This window comes from Synchiropus splendidus, chromosome 1 (genome assembly GCF_027744825.2).
Source record: "Synchiropus splendidus isolate RoL2022-P1 chromosome 1, RoL_Sspl_1.0, whole genome shotgun sequence".
NCBI classification, from domain to species: domain Eukaryota; kingdom Metazoa; phylum Chordata; class Actinopteri; order Syngnathiformes; family Callionymidae; genus Synchiropus; species Synchiropus splendidus.
In genome coordinates this window covers 35,833,813-35,851,770 of record NC_071334.1, presented here as the reverse complement: position 1 = coordinate 35,851,770, position 17,958 = coordinate 35,833,813, and the positions used below count along the sequence as shown (strand labels likewise).

General features: G+C 41.5%; 1 protein-coding gene across 1 annotated transcript; it reads right to left on the bottom strand.

Moving 5' to 3' along the window:
- Nucleotides 1-12,663: 12,663 nt before the first annotated feature.
- ptgs2b (prostaglandin-endoperoxide synthase 2b) lies at nucleotides 12,664-17,118 on the bottom strand. Its single transcript, XM_053861270.1, has 10 exons — nucleotides 16,970-17,118; nucleotides 16,783-16,899; nucleotides 16,228-16,371; nucleotides 16,004-16,147; nucleotides 15,260-15,441; nucleotides 15,102-15,185; nucleotides 14,779-15,025; nucleotides 14,380-14,666; nucleotides 14,157-14,304; nucleotides 12,664-13,731 (listed from the first exon to the last, which is right to left on the bottom strand). Exons 1-10 carry the CDS (start codon nucleotides 17,028-17,030, stop codon nucleotides 13,325-13,327), a joined length of 1,821 nt encoding a protein of 606 aa, XP_053717245.1. The 5' UTR covers nucleotides 17,031-17,118; the 3' UTR covers nucleotides 12,664-13,324.
- Nucleotides 17,119-17,958: the final 840 nt, after the last annotated feature.

Below are 17,958 nucleotides of genomic sequence, written 5' to 3'. Positions count from 1 at the left end.
GATTACGCATCATGGAGCATGAGGAGCACCAGGGGTGCGGGAACGCTCAACTTAGAAACGGACAATGCTGCAGCTCTCTTCTCTGAAACACACTGGATGTCAGTTGCTATTCTGTGTAAGCCCTTACATAGCCTTCCTCCTGAATGACTGCACTGACTCACTGTGACTAAAATGCATGGCCGTTTGATGGCCTTTAAATAGCAATCTGACACATTATTTCATGTGGAATGAATGGAGCACCATCTTATACCACGCCCTATCCTCAACCAGCATGTGATCTTGTTGTTATCATTTTTAATAAACACTATCGCAGCTCATGAAGAGCAAATGATTGAAGATGTCAACCGTTAATGCTATGAACTCTTTTGTTTTTCAAACATGAACACAGGCAGGTATCCTCATGGCTTCCATCAGACTCGTAAATATTCTTTCAACACTAAATGGACTCAACCCATAAAGCTGAAAGTATATTTTTGACACGTGAATTTGCTTTGGATCCAATATCTTGCATATGCCTGTCATGCTCATGCTTACTACTCAAAGTTTGTTATCCAAAGTACAGCATGGTGACCAAATGTACTTATTTATATAATTTTTTAAGACATTCTTTCACATTTGCTCATGTTATTTGATCAAAGAAAGGAAGCTAGGTGCCTATCCCCGCATGCCTGACTGCAATCTCTGCTATATTCACTGCTGAATCACTGCAGTGCAAACATTCAGTACATTCTCTCCCCACCCAGAGAACGTATTCTAGGACTGCTCATGCAACCAGAGTTCAGCTGGTGCCTTTAGTCTTTCTCTGTGTGTCCTGTATTTATTGGCTTAAAGGATTAAAGACCTTTTTATTCAGGCACAGAAAGAGTATGCATGTCAGGTGAGCTTGCATTATTGTCAGCACCACTAGCTTAAAGTGGAATTCAAGCTGATTATTTAGCACCTGTTGTTCCAAATAATTCTGGGCATTCTGGCTTCAATACCAGGTGTGCTATATTTGAAGTGAAGTGCCCAGTGAAATCGGAGGTAAAATTCTATACGATAAAAGGGACCTCCATAATAATCACAGGACTTGGGGAGGGACAATTTCAGACAAATGACAGTTAAAAAAAGCAAAGCACAAGGGGTTTTATTATATTCTTACCAAACGCTTAGTGATGTTGTCAAAGATTAATTGAACAAAAACTGGAGTTGCTCTCAAGGACATTGAGGGTGAAATTTCTGGAAAACTCACTTGAGAACCGATGAGTCAGACAGGACGGAAGGGTTCAGATGACCTCCTGAAGGCATCACACTTCATAAACCTTGTGCATCTGGGATATTATTTGGAGAATAGATACATTTACTTGTGGCTTTCTCTCCACCACAGTGATCGATTTCAATTGTCACTCTATTCTCAACCATTATTAACTAGTGTTTCAGATGAGTGAAGTAATATTGGTCTAAATAAGAATATAAAAACTGACAGTCAGTGGTAATCAATACTTGAATGGCATCTTCACAGTGTGCCGTTTAAAATCTAAAGTTATAATTGAGTGGTAATGTGTTTTGCCATGAGCCGATGAGTTTGTATCAGTGCCCTATTCAGAGTTACGTGATCAGCAATCACGAGATTATCCTGCTGGATGAGAAGGTGAGTAAAGGCAAACTTCATGTCTTGTATCAACGCTAGAGGTCAGGATTTTACCTTGAGACACAGTTATGATTCCAGGAAAAAAACAAAACAAACACTCAAAATTCATATATATATATATATATATATATATATATATATATATATATATGTTTTTTTTTTCTCTTCATATTTTCATTTTATTTTCTTACTGACAGACAGCGTTGATTTGAAAACATAACGCATAATGGGGGATATTTAATGTGAATTCCCAATTACCTTTTCCTTCTCCTTTTAATGTAATATCAAATATCATCCACTGGGGTCACCATTCTGAGAATTGCATGTATGAGTCAACCAACACGTTCAAGGTGAAGGGAAAAGAAAGTGACGACATTTATACTAGAATTTAGGCTACAAATACCACAGTAGGTCATGTATTAAACAAACAAAATGACTTAACGGTAAGTGCTCCGGGAGTGTTTATACGTGTGCCGCCACTTAAAATGCTATTAGGGCAAGTTTCCTTTTAAAAACAGTTCCATTGTTTAGTCTGGTTTGACAGCATGGAGTTACTCCTAACAGATAAGAAAAAAGCTTATTGTTGCTGGTTGCCTAATCTTTCCCCAATATTCATTGCATTCATATGTGGAATGGGAATCTTTTTAACACAAGATTCATTATGTCACTGAAGGTGGAAATGTTCTATGTCACATGTGCAATGCCCTCTAACGGCCTTCACTATTGGTTAATCCACATCGAGGCACTGGCCTCGGCCTGAGACTTTAATTGGTTGGTTCACTGCCTAGGTAGTCTCCGCCCACTACCTATTACCCCATTGTCTTCCGCTGCTCATCCTCTTTTTCCACCAGTGGCTGACTTGTCATCATCATCGGTTGCTAAAGTACGTAGCAATGTCTCGTTCCTGCAAGTCATGAGAGCTAGGTCTTGACATAGCAGACCACCACGACGCCTGTGTCAAGTGTTGGGGCTCTGCTCATTTGTAGCATTTGACACATCGTGTCACGCATGTTTGGTGCGCCACATGCGCTGAGTGAGTCCCGTCCCCCTGCGTGCTGACCATGAGTTTAATGATCTGATGCTGAATATTTTGTTGGCATATCTTTCTGGTATCCAGAGATAATTTTGAGCGGAATTTGACTCAATTTGGTAGTCATGGCAACCGCTGTTTGTTTTCTTCTCTTAACTTATACCATCGCCATGTGGTTAGTCAGAAAACAAATTGTGTTGTGTAATAATAACCCACTTAGGGAGTGGCTGCCTCAGGTAACTTAGCGGTGAGGTGTTAGTGAGTGTGCAGGTCTCCCTTGGCTCAACCCCAACCCCGCCTCTTCGTGGCAAAAGTGGGAGAAGAGATTAATGAAGGGATGTCAAAAGATGGCACAAAAGTGTAGCACGAGCAACAGCAGTCAGCCCTATCACTTCTTGTGGTCATCCACACAGCACTCTATCATTGTTCTGGTGAGCATGGGAAAGTCAGGAAACTGAAGAGTAAATATGGGAAGGACCACTGACTCACTTTGCCTGCATGTACTTTGTTTGCATTGCCACACAATACTGTCTTCCTTTTATTGTGCACGTGATAGAAGGGAGTGTCGAGGCAAGCCCTCACCTCCACCCCCTCAACCTCAGCTCCTGCTTGTACTATAGCATCCATTCACAAATTATTGTCACCTGTCATAATGTGTTTCTTAATGGGGGTTCCAGGAGATCAAATGGAAATAGTGACGCATCATGAAGAACATGATACGGTATTATTTCACAAGGAGCCGTTGGAATGTGGAGCAGAGTTGAGCCGTTAGGTAGAGAGCGTGACCTAAGTGCGACATTACTTAAATCAGAGTTTGCGTGTTTCACGGTGTAGTGACATGGATGAGTATTTCTTCAACCCCACACCAAGAGACTATTTGCTCCCTCTATGTCCATTATCCACATGCCTGACTGAGTAAACCTGGTTACCGAAGGCACCACTGACCAGTTTAGGCCCTCAAAAAGTTATTTGTGCAACAAAGGAATGTGTTTGAGCATACATCATTCATGTGATGAAACATGTACAGTATTTCTCCATCGAGGAACTGGGTTCAGACACAGGTCTCTCAAGGAGACAAAGTCATGTGACACTGCCTTCAATCACGTGCATGGTTGAATGTTTCATCTACTGACTGTTACATTGGTAATCCAGCTCAGATCAGTTTCAGAAATTGAATATGAAATTGATCGGTGGAATGCTGAATCCAAGTATACTGCTGGAGGAGGGAGCAGAGGAGCAGAGACGAAGTGACGATCTTATAATAGTAATGTAAGTCTCCAACCAATCGTCAAGCAGAGTGGAGTTGGAAACTCTCATCATGCTCCTGGTCAGAGTGCAGAGTCCAGAGTGGGGCTTTGCAGTGAGTTCTTTTGACCTCCTGACTGTGACCGCTGCCTTGCTTGCTTACACACCGGCATCCTCAGATCCTGCTCCTCATTCTAAGAGGTGATTCACGTTACGCACATCCCAGATTTATGCTTGGGTTGTATCTTGAGCTGAGATTAGATTAATTTAACAAAAAGTATTTATTCAAATTGTTTTTGGCTTTTTTCTTTCATTACACACTCTTTTCTGTCTCCTTCATTCTGTGTTTTCCTTTGATAGATCTTATAAAATTACATTGGATGCCTTCACATTGTTTTAGTGTGTTTGGTATTGAGTATTGTTACACTTTAAAGTCCTCTGATCAGTAAAGAATGTCATATCACAACAGTATGTGGTGAGTTCAGATAAATAGACTGAATATTTGAAGTTTGAAATCACGAATTATCTTATTTATTGAGTTATTCTTAAATGTTCTCATAGTTTCCTTTGCACTAGATCAAAGGTGGGGGCCTAATCTTTCCCCAATTTCATTGCACACTCCTTGAACGACTATGACTGACTGGGAGACAGAATTTGCGCCCTTGTTTGTTTGTTTTTATTTTTGCCGGTCAATGTTCAAAATTGATGGAAACCTGTTAAAATACTTCTCAGATACACTTGTGAACACAACTGGAATTGCACTAGTGAACAATTGACTTGATGAAACATGCTGAGCGTTGATACCAGGATTACTGCGTGGTTTCACCATCGTAGTTGACGGCCTCTGATCCATCACCTCAGATATATGACTAAGAGCTTTTCTAGTGGTTCTGTCACGTAGGAGCATTCATCTTTACTTCTATGTAATTATGATAGCACATATTTTACTGTACCTGTAATTCAATAACGGCCCAGTTTCCACTTGCTCTGTCAAGTATGTTGCGCTTCACTCACACCTAAACAACTTTCTTATCAGGTTAAAATTGTGTCACACATGACTCATCCATAAACAAGATATACAAGGAATACTAGTGGACTTACTCGTTTTTATTAAAAAAAATGTAGTAACGAATGAAACACTTAACTTAGAATTTAGGGTGAAAACATAACATGGTCTCACGTAATACCTAACTGGCCAGAAATGGTTGTAATGTTTAAAATATGAATATGCATGTAACTTGTCAAACAGGGATAAAACTTTAAAAAACACTCATGATTAAAATGTAACTTTTTCTTGCTGCTGCGTTTTCACTTATTATTACCAATGGTCCTCTTTTTACTGAAATTAAAACCATTGCACAATATGTGGTTATTTTCCTCATTACGACCATTTACTGTCACCTGATGTGTTGTGACAACAGACTGCAGACTTCCCATCATGGAAATTTTGACAGCAACTTCCTTTTCTAGAACGTCATGGAGAAATGTTCGAGAAAACTACCAAGTTTACCAATACTACGCTGTATTAATCCACACAACTGTAATATCAGGATTTTATAGAAATAGAGTGACACTGTGTGCACGGTTTATTGATCTAGGTACGTATGTATTGTGTTGTCTGGGTATTGCGTTGTTACAGGACATGGCAACTTTCTTGGTATGTGGATGAAAATATAAAATAATCAAATATTGGACTGCACTGTCTTCACCATCATTGGTGAGTAAATGATCCACATCACGTCTTAATTTATGGATTATTGGATGTCAAGCTTTGATTTCATTTTGCCATGCAACAAAGGGGGTGGGACTCGATTAAAAATAACAATAATAGTGAGTTCAATATGTTCACTGTAGATTGAACATCAGGCTGGAAGTGTTCCGATAGTAAGTGAACTCGACTGTATAAAGTGCACAGAATACATTTGTGATTCCATGTGAAATCTCATTTCATCATGGATGTTTTGCTTAAGACATCAGGTGCTCATACAATGTGGAGCACCTGGAATCGGTGCACTGACAACTGTTCCCCGTGACAGAAAGTTTTGATGCAATTTATCTGTGTTATTTCATTCATTTGGAGTGCCTGTCCTAATTCAAATTTGTATGGGGCATGTCTTGGTCTGAATGAAGGCCTTGGATGACTTCACCCTGGATTCCAACTCCCATTTGTACTGCATGGATTGACTGACACCAACCTGACTGTTTTCATGTAATACAAATGTTCTCTTCAACGTTTTCTCATCACAGAACATGGCTTGGGTTTTACAGCCGCAATGTAGAAGCGATCAACATTTTAAACGTACATAACTTGTTGAAGTTGCCGAGGCAGGCTGGGGTCCGCTCATGAATGTCGGCTTGCGGCATCCGTACTCAATGCAGTTCAAATATGCTAACAATGAACGCGCTAGTCAGCGGCATCAAGTGAAGAATGTAAAACTGAAAAAGGTCATATGATTTACAGTGTTTACAAATTGTTAAGTTATGCCTCTCTGCTTCCACATGCAGTCATATAAAAAGTGAGTTTAATGATTTCACACTTAATCATCATTATATCAATGTTTCCATAGCGACGCATAAAATATGAGGAACCTGGCGATCAAATAGATTGGCAGGGTGTGTCCACTTACTGACCTGGGAAACACTCCAGAGATGCATTGTCACACAGTTGACATTCATAGGGTGTCAAAGTGAGACTGTTAGTCACTGAAATACGACGTTTATCTTGTCTGATGAATTTGGTTCAGCAGAGTGTGGGAAGATTTGCTTGCTCTGTGCCTTGCCCAGGTAGCTAAGATGATGCAGATGTCATCCAAAATGTGTATCTTTTCATCATCCAGACGGTGAACAGAACACAAATGAGCACTTATTCGTTCAGAGTTTCAAGACCATAAGTGAACGACAGTGTTATTCATTGATACACATGTAGTTCATCATTAACAAAGGAGTTGAGCAAAATGGGAAATGATACAGAGGAAAACAGAACTCAGACCCTTTAAAGGAAGAAAACATGCAAGCATATTATGAATTCAAAAAAATAAAACAACTAATCACATAACAACTAAAGGTCTAAAACCACCTGACTGGAATCGCTTCCAGTAAAGGAATGATGTCACACTTGGAACTTAAACTTCTGTTTTTAAACAGGTGTCAAATGAAAACTGCACCTGCCTGAGAACATTTTCAGACCATAACAAAACACAGACCATTCATAGTCTCATGTCTCTGGTATGTGTTCACTCACTTCATTTCTTCAGGCCCTGAAATGGTCACGTATGGAGCAGTGTGTGTGTGTCAGTGATGAGTATGTCATGAGTGATAGCGATTTCAATTCGAAGAATGATGGACTGATACTAGAAGCTGGAATTAAGGTCACCAGGAGGTCAGATCAGATCTGAGAAACAGCCTGACTGGCAGTGGAACAATCGGCTGCCAAGTCAAACATTGCAAATCAGGTGATAGCACTACTGATACCAAGGCAGAAGCCATCTCCATGTCACCTTTTGTTGACGCTTAATAAATAACACACTTCTGTAAACAATAGAAATATTTTTGGAACATGTTCCGTTAGTGTTCAACTACAAAAGTAGCCATCGCAGTTAGACAGATACCAGTAGGGTTGTAGTAGGTCTGTCACAATAACGATATTATCACAAAATCGTCAAGAAAATAAAACATTCATGGTAAAATCATTCAAATTCATCATTAACTTGATCGCTGTTGTGTGTTTTCTCTCGTGCTACCAAAGGAGAGAAAACTCTACGGACCAAATGATTTCATAACTGAACTTTAAAAATCAATGGAGACCGGACTGCAGGCTATGTTCAGACTGTAGCCTGAAGAACCGGACGTAAACGGTCTTCTTTTCACAAGGAAGTTATGACTGTGTCAGTGAAGCAGCAACAGAAACGGAAACCGGTTCCACCTGATGCCAGTATCGCTTCGCAGCTGAGGGCTTGAACCACCGATCATGCCAGCAATACAACAGGGCCCTGCCGATACAGCAATCTTCCTTTTAAAAGTGATTCACAGCCAGCTTTGGATCAGCCTGTTTAATATAGAATTTCCTCTGGATGCATTGTGCTTGTGTGTGTGTGTCAAAACAGCACCACACTCTCTCTGGGTCATTAGGCGTCTAGTCGTGACATCATTCTTCTCTTAAAATAGTCCGCAGCAAGAGCAGAAATGGCTGAGACTATGCAAACAATGTGACCCAAAACATCAAAAGTATGGGACCATTCCACAAAGGACACATCAAAGGACACATACCATCCACTCCACATTTTGAGTTTCATAGAAATTGTAATAATAATAATAATAATATTCTATTTACAGCACTACAATCCTACATGTTGCTGTGTTTGTCAGCCCAAATAGTTGGTGACCAGTGGACTACCAAAATAATCAGCCCTAGTAAGTAGGTAGGTACAGCGGATACCTGCTGTCTCTACCTACCCAGGTTGGTAGGTAGAGACAGCAGGTAGAAGTTGGCGGGCCCATAGGTAGAGAGGGAAGGTCGGTCGGAATTCTTGGTTCATTTAATCACTAAAAGCTTTTGTCAGACACAGATGCTTACATATCTTCAATATCATGCCACTAAGCCTAAATCATTGTGAAAACATAATTGGATCAGACTGACTCATCAAATCCTTACTTCCTCTTTCTTGCTCAATGTTGAATTGTTCAGGGATTATGAGAAAATCTGTCCCTTCCTTCAACAGGAATGTTATAGCACACTCTGACAAAATGTCCTAATTACCAGATGGACTTTATTTTAGGGTCTGTCTTCACCAATCTTTGACTCCGCGCAATGCCTCCAGTCTTTTCTCACGTGAGTTAGAAAGCATGATATCATGGGCTGTGACTGTTAAAGATCACCCCTGGCAGTGTAGGTTCACGCCTAACAGCAACAAAACAGATCCTTGTGCAGGAATGAAAAACGCCCACGATCAGATTAGGCCAAGCTGCACCCACCATTAGTCTTTGCCTACTGAAAGTAAGAACAGACAAAATGTTTCTTGTTGGGATAAATAAAGTTGACTCTCACTCTCTTTTGAATGATTACATGTCACATATGCGACAAGTCATTTTTCTACAAAAAAAAACCAAAACATTTGGCCTTTGAGAGGGTCTGATGTTCTGAATTGTGTCATATCACTCATGACATGACACAATTCAGTTTACCTACATATATGATGACGTTTGTTATGACATAAATACGAAAACAAACAGCCACCTCATTATTTACAGGTGACCAGGTGAGTTTGTATAAAGACTAAACAGATCAACTAGTAACTTTGGAACGGTCAGTAGATTAGTACATGTGTTCTAATAAAAGACTGTCTATTGTAATTTACATAGGCCATCAACGTGTTGTTGGTTTAAATCTATGAATGTGTCTTTGGCTTTGCATGCAGTATGACAGGAGTGTGATGATTTCACACTCGCCAGCTAGAGGACAGAGGAATGTGTCTTTTGCGTGACTCTGTGATGTGCATGTCGGTACATGATCCAAATCAGTCCAACGTACAATAATGTATAAAATTGTCTGCATTTTTCCCCACGCATGTTTGTTTCCATATTTTCTTGTCTTCAATCACTTTCACAATTTTTTTTATCTATATTTCCTTATCCTCTAAATTCATTAAGTTTTCATCTCAGGACATTTATCTCTTTTGGATGGCACTTTTCAGAGGTAACTCAACTTTATTTTATACAGGATAAAAAATGGCAGTGAAGATGATCCAAGCAAGCAGCCAAAATGGTTCATGAAGTCCAATATCAGTCTCCCTTTTGATGAATGAAAGCCCTGTGGTTACTTTTAAAAGGCACAGGTTGTTCACCATAGTCTCCGCCTCAGAGCACAGTGGCCAGTGTTGTAAGACACTTTGGATTTTTTCTGGACGAATGGAATTTTCACATCCTTTTTCACATGTTTCCATCTGCATCAGTTTTTCATTTTTTGAAAGTACCGGTGTTTGGTGCACTTTAAATCAATCAACATTTTTTAGCTCTATCAGACTGCATATTGTAAAATCAGGCCAATAGTTTGAAACATGCTTTAAACCATGTGTGGGCATTTAGTTCCGCAAAGGGCGCCAGTGGGTGCACCATTTCACCTATCAAGTGTCTTAAGGATATAATCAATAGATGGTCAGTTTGTTGTTGCTGGTTTCAGCTGAAATCTCATTGGTTAAACTGTGTGCTTGATCAGTTGGAACAAAAATCTGCACCACCCCGGCCATTTGAGGACCGGAACACTGTACTATACTCTGATACTCGCCTTACTACACCTTGACTCTGTAGAGTAGGTGTGGGGGAACACCTGCCAAAGTAACACAAGGCCACTGCTTCTGCTACAGAAGGATTCTATTAGAATCATGTATAAAGCAGATCACGTTTCCTGTGCTCATAGCGAGACAAAAAGTGTTTGTCACTGCTTAAACTAAGTCCTGATGGTGAGGAGCAGAGAAGAAGAAGGAACTTCTCCCTTCTTCTTTAGATTCACAGTTGCTCACGTGCAAAGAGTGGACACTAGTCAGTCTTATGCCCTCTGACCTGCATTTCTTCACGTAACCCAGGTCACAGAGCATGACCTTTGTTTTGCTTCTCGTTCCAAACAGGTCCAGTTAGAGGTCAGATGGAAAAAATCATCATCATCCCCGATATCCTCCCACACTCGTCCAACAGCCTGCCCAAGCTCATTACCCCCTCACAAAGCAGAATGTGTTCCCTTGGCAGCGCTCATAGACCCAGACCTGAGCATGCCACACATTGCTGGACAAAGGAATTATAACACACCCAGTGAGGCAGCGGGGAAAACAAGTAAAGTGAACTCATAATCAGGTCATTTTCATTGCGTGGTGCGCCTGCTGACCAAATGCCCGCAGCCATTGATGAAGATGAAGAGGAGGAAGTGTTCAGTGGATTTGTCTATAAATTAATGACTTCATGCACTTCCCTTGCTTTTGTCATGTTTGTTCGAGGGCCACTGTGCGCCACGTGTCACTTGTATAAATATATGAATGGATGGGAAAGTCCTGCCCTCCACTGTCTGTGTGCGAAGACAATGATTCCCCCTGACTCAGTACACCATGCTGCCAGTCACGTCGACATTTTCGGGGATATTTGCGTAGGAATGGGCACCCGCTGCTCCACTGTCAGACTGTGTCAAGAATTCCTGTCACCGTTGACTGGTTTTGGACTGGAGTTCATTCACTGTTCATATTCAATCAAGATCTATCCCAGACTCTTCCCTGCTAAACAATTCTCTGAGGGTATGTTTGTAGCACTCCTCAACAAAATGAGTGCACCATTGACATCTACAAGGAATATATATATATATATATATATATATATATATATATATATATATATATATATATATATATAAACATATTTGTTTGCAGACTAACAACTGAAAACTGAAAGTGGAAATTCACACCAAAGGTCAAACTTGAAATGACAGTTTTCATTCGGTTCGGCTGATCATGTGTACATTTTACAATCCAAGTGAGATTGCCACAGGTCTTCAGTTTCATTACAAATGTCCTGACTGTAATCAAACCTATCCCTAGCTTTCTCATTTACTTAAAAAGGGAGATCTTCCCTGAGACTCTAACAGTCTGAGCAATCCTCGAAAAGATGCTGTGACATCCATCTCTAAGGCCTCATGTCCACATCTGCTGACGTAGGTGAAGGCCAGATGAAGTAACACATCCTCAGGTGAATTCCCCCAAAGTCTTGTCCATTTAAAAGAGGAAAAGTACTGGCAAGATCCTGTCTTATTCAGTTGAATAAACCTCCCAATTTGGAAGCGTGCCACAAAAAGTGGCTTGGAGGCATCTTGACATGAACTACTGTACCTAGACTGGTTTCTCTTGACGTGGAGAAAGAGCACTGTGACTCTAAGCCTTTCTTACATTTCAAGCCAATGGTGTGTTGTCATTCATTCATTAATCATTATATTAACGGTTTGTTCAGTTGTTTTACATTGATCAGTTCAAGTATCCGTCATCCAGAGTCAATGGCAGGGATAAAGGGTGGTGAAGAGGAGAGTGCAGGCAGGGATGCCTGTCCAGTGGGATGCACGACATGATTTACAGTTTATAGACGGTAGTTTACCGACAAGTTTTCATTGTGTGTGACTAAGATGACAAGATCAGAAACAGGCGTATGCTGGAGTGGAGAAGTTTGGAGACAAAGTTAAGGAGGCCATATGAGGAGAGAATGTTCAACAAAGGGTGTTGGAGTAGTAGAAGAAGAAGAAGAAGACGGGTAGGATAATCAATGAGGTTCATGAAAACACGTGGAGGATGGGGCAACTTGTGTTGGGAAATGATCAAAGACTAAGAAGACTGTTCATCCAGCATAGAGTCAAGCTGTAGCCTTATGCTTCTCTGGGTTATATGCCATATGCTAATCTAAGCAAGTATTTTTTAAATATTATATTATAAAAGAAAAGGTGAGGGTGGTGTTAGTTGTGGTACACAGTTCAAAAAAAAAAAAACGTTTTGGTCACTCCTTGAATTATTTTCTTTCAGGATTGATTATCTTTGAGCCACTGAGAATTGCTTAAGAATTGACCTGTAATATAAAATATTGTCATATTTTGTTCCTTCTAGTGAAACATTTCAGTCCCTGTTCCCTAATTTTTTCTAACTGAGAAGTTTGCAGTTTTTGCTTCTGATGGACTGTTGCTGCTCTTACCGGAACCAGTTTGAGATTGAAAATGAATACAGAAAAATGACAAGAGCACGTTCCCTGGTAGCATTTATTATCATCAAGTGTTAAACAACATTAGTGTTCATCTGAACTTTCACATTACAGTTTTCCAAAGACATTGTAAACATCCCGTGCATCTGAAATTCAGTGTAGCACAACATATATATTCCGATATCGAGATTTAAGCATTACACATTAATTACGATCTACAAAATAATGGAGAACGTCATGTTTTAACAGTTTTGTCAAGCTCAGTCGTGTAAATCACTGGCAAATGGAAAACTAAACGTGAAATGTTTAGAAATAAATAATGGATAAATACGTGTAAAAAAACAAAATGCATAAATAAAATATTTTTATGAACATAAAATTATTAAATAAACGTTTATTTAAGTCTAATCGCTTTAATTACACAACTTAAGTATAAATCTTTCATGTGTAGTTCTCCATAAGTGTATTCACACTCAAAGTACATTAACACATTGAGAGAATCAGCAGCAATTCATTTAGAGAGATAAAAAAATAACTACCTTGTAGTTGTAAACTAATTTTCAAGTATCGTCATCACCACACAGTCCTTGGGTCTTTAATAAATAAACCCTGATTGCTCAGGCATTACGCAAAGGTTTATAAAAAATTTAGTTCAAATAAATACTGTAATAAATAAATAACTTATTGGTACGTAAAATGATACCCAATTAGAGCTCAGTAGTCCTTTTTTTCAGAATGACAGTGGGATTGATGTCGCCGGAGTGTGACGTGCTGGAGTTGATAATCATGGATCCTGTGTCTTTCACATCTGGCACGTGAAAAGAGGCCACGGGACACGGGCCGCGCACATTGTTGCAGACAAGCTTCTGTAACGACGCTGAGTTGACAATATCAAAACCCACTTTGCCTCCAAAAGTGCTGGGCTTCCAGTACTCTGGGGAGCAGATGGGGTTCCCCATCAGGCCCTTGAGGGAGAACGGAGCGCCCATCTCCACCATGGTCTCCCCAAAGATGGCATTCTGTCTGGGTTTCTCCACCAGCAGGCCAGGGTACAGCTCCACAGCGTCCACGTGACCGTACAGCTCCTCCAGAATTGCAGCCATTTCTGTCTCTCCTGCAAGAACACATGAGAGGAAATCATTATGGTTACACCAGATCAGCAGCTGCAGATGCTTGAGTCAGTATAAATACGAGTCCAGGGTTGTGATTTATTCTTCACTTCCAAGGTTTCTCACGGACTCACATTTGTAATCAAACATAAGTCACGTTCTGTTGCTTTCACCTTTTCAACATGCTAAAGTGAGAGGGCGCCCCAGTCTGTTTAGATCATCATGTCTTGCTGCTTACATGATCTCAAGATGGTGTCAACATCTGCTTTTAAAGATACATTCCAAACCAGTAATGACGCATCCTTTCCCTCAACCTTTAACTAAAAAAAAGAATGATGGAACTGCAAGAAGTCGGTTGGCCGTGGCAACATGTTTCTCAACACTATCTGAAGTCAACATACTTTTCTGACAGAACTTAGGTCTGTCTCACCTGTCAGGTCAGTAAATGAAGTGTAGGGCTTCATGGAGAATCTCTTCCTGTAGGCATTCAGTGACTGGTACCGCATCTGTCTGCTGTGCTCTATCGACTTAATGGACACGTACATGACGGGGCCTGGTACATTTCGACCCCCAGCGACCTACAAATGAAAGCACTTGTCAGAATACCACCAGAAAGTGACAACTGAAACGCAGCTTTTTTCGCAGCAGCTCACCCGTCCTGCGATCTGCTTGGAGAAGGACTCCACCAGGTTGTTGATGCCGTGCTCCGTCACCACGGTGTTATTGAAGACAAACTCTTTGTAGCTGTATTCTCGTGCCTCGATGTGGAAGGAGTCAGGCATCAGTGGATGCCAGTGGTACAGGGTGTTGAACTCAGATGCGATTCGGTTCTGGTACTGGAAACGCTGGTTGAACAGCAGCTCGGGGTCAAATTTGAGCTTGAAGTGGTAGCCGCTCAGGTGCTGCACATAGTCCTCGATCACGATTTTGATGGTCTCACCTGATGGGACAGATTAAGCCATGTGCCCGGTGAGAATTTAAATTAAACTAATTTCATGCTTATTTATCCATCCAGGTGGCATTTTTTTTTTCACTTTTAATCAACCACTCACCGATGAGAATGAGTCGTGTGGTCTGGAAGAGCCTTTCATCGTCCCAGTCAGGGTGGACCTCCTTCAAGACGTCGCAGACACGGTTGTGCTCCCGGAGCCAGATGGTGGCATACATCATCAGACCAGGAACCAGACCGAATGCTTCGTGACCGACAGCGAAGCGATCGGCCTCGGGAACATGCGGAGGGTAGTGCATCTCTACGCCAGCGTCCTTCACGGTCGGTGGATACATCTCACTATCCAACATCTGCAGAAAGAGCAAGCCAAAGTTACATCCAAGTGAAGGTTCAATGAAGTGTGCTTCAAGATGTTTTGCCTCTCACCTGATACTTAAGCTTTCCTTCCTTAAAGAGTCTCAGCTTGTGTTGTCTCTCAAGATTGTCGCCGTAAATGTGACTTAGATCCACCTGAGGGCATCCATGGTACATTAGACTATGCCAACGAAACCTTTTGTTGCGGCACAGATTTCTGATCCACTTACCCCGTGACCTTTAGCCAGAGTGAATGCGGGTCCTTTCTTCAGGTCCGACTTAAAGAACTGGTGAGTGAAGTGCTGTGCGAAGAATCCAAACATCAAGCTGGTTCCCTGAGGATCTGGGATGAACTGTCTTCTCAGCAGTAGCTTCTCAGCCAGAAGTTTGGCGTCAGGCAGCTCGTTTTTACCTGGGGGAATGAGTTTACAATCAGAGGACGAATCAACTTAAAAGTATTGCACAGATATCACAGAGAAATTGCTCTTCCATTTTCATTCTAAAAATTCTCTTAAAATTGAATTTCAAAACACCCCGCAGTACTTGATAGTTCAGTTTTCAGCCACTAAAATATCATTGTTAAGAACGCACAGTAATCGACAGCACCTTTTAACCGGAATGAATTGGACCAGATAGATGGACAGCTCTGTTCTATCGATGAACTAAACATTAGAAATACCTGCTTCATTAATGTAAAGGCTACTTGCTCATTCGGCAGGTTTTGGACAACCCAAATAGCCATCATTATGAATCAGAATTTGCTGAGAGTCAAATACAAAACAGGCTGCAATTCAAATATTTATACATTTATTTTCCACTGTTGTTAGCTCTATGTGCAGCATGTTTGAGAAGTGCTTGCAACACTACTTGCTAAATATCTCACATCCTTCCTGTGATGTAATTAGATCAAGCATCAGTCACTGCTCAAGAATCCAAGAAAACTGGTTTGCTGGAGGGAAAAAAGGAGTCCTTACCTACTACTCCCATTGGGGTTGGGCAGTCGTCTGACACCGGTGGAAGTGCTCTGGTGTAATATGAAAGGTTGGAGTAGGCTTCCCAGCTTTTGTAGCCATAGTCTGAATTATAAGTTGGTGGACTGTCAATAAAGTGTGACCGAGCTGCGGGGAGAGCAAACACACGTCACTATGAAGGAAAAATGTCAAAGGTGGCATAAACACTTTAGGCTGAGGAAACTCACACGTCAGAACGTATCTCATGATGAAGTCCCTGAGAAACGAAATGTTGTTGACGATGTTCCAGAAGCCCTTGAAGTGTGTCAGGAGATAGTGAACTGTGTTGGGAGACGGCTTCAGTGTCACCTTAATCCAAGTGAGGAATTCAGCTGTCAAGGTCACAAAAAGAAGTATTTTATATTCATATCCAAACTCCTCCTACGTCACTGGTGAGGGAGTCCATTACAGATGCATGGCATCATTATGATCAGCACATATTTGGTAACCTTCATAAAGTACAATAATATTAAAGGTATTATGAATAAGTAGAAATAACAAATCTTGTCATTGATAGTGTAGTCATTGAGATTAATCCAAAATATTCTGTGATTTCTACATCTATGAGGTTACAACTAATACTTCAACATTGTCTGTGTGATATTTGATAGATTTAACCTCATTTCATGCTAAAAGAATTCATCCATGAATTAACACTACCATTAAAACTGTGCAGTTTTAGAATTTACGCGGACTATTCAGCGTGCCCAGGTAAGCATCGAAGACTTGGTGACTTTACTCACGTGTAGTGCAGTTTTGGCCATAGAATCCAGTCCTCGTACAGTCACATTCATAGTCGTCTGATCCAAGTGCTGTACAAACTCCTCGGTTCTGACACGGCTCTGAGCAACACGGATTACCTGTGCGGTGAGCGAAGGTATGTCAGAACAGGTAAGATGTCGTTCAAAAGTTGCCATAAATCTCACTCACCTGCTTCGCAGACAAGAAAAGCCACAGCCGCAAGAAGAACGGCAGATATGAGGTTGTTCATGCTCCAAAATCTCGGTCAGGGAGATGGTTTCTTTTTTTGTCTCCGAACGGAACTTAAATGACCGTGGACCAGCGAGGGGAGATTTTATACAGTGGTGGTGACGTCACCCCCCGGAACACTCACCCCCCCCGAACAGCGACGAGTTGTCGGAGTTTTTTTTTTTCACCCTCAAAGTTCAGGGCGTATATCTGGTATGGGGCAGACCCACCGCAAAGTGGACGTATCCAATGCTTGGCGTTTTCTGCATCAATCAGACATCGTCAAACATCACACAGTTTTGATATCGTCAGCATTTGTAATCCTCTGACACAGTTAAATCTCACGAATAGTGGCAATAGTCGGTTACTTAGTTGCCATCAGAACCCATATTTTCATGACTAGTCGACAGTGGGAACAACTGAGAAGAACCAATGGAAAACTATAATAGACTTCACATTTTCAATGATTGGATTACTGGTTCACCAATATACCCTTCACCTTCTTCTGCCGCTTATCCGGAGTCGGGTCGCGGAGGCAGCATTCGGAGCAAGGAAGCCCAAACTTCCCGATCCGCACAAACCTCCTCCAGCTCCTCCCGGGGGATCCCGAGGCGTTCCCAGGCCAGACCGGAGACATCATCTCTCCAGCGAGTCCTGGGTCTTCCCCGGGGTCTCCTCCTGGTAGGACATGCCCGGAACACCTCCCCAGGGAGGCGTCCAGGGGGCATCCGTATCAGATGCCCGAGCCACCTCAACTGGTTCCTCTCTATGTGGAGGAGCAGCGGCTCCACCCCGAGCTCCTCCCGGATGACCAAACTCCTCACCCTATCTCTAATGGTGCGCCCAGCCACCCTGCGGAGGAAACTCATCTCAGCCACTTGTATCCACGATCTCATCCTTTCGGTCATGACCCAAAGCTCGTGACCATAGGTGAGGGTGGGAACGTAGAT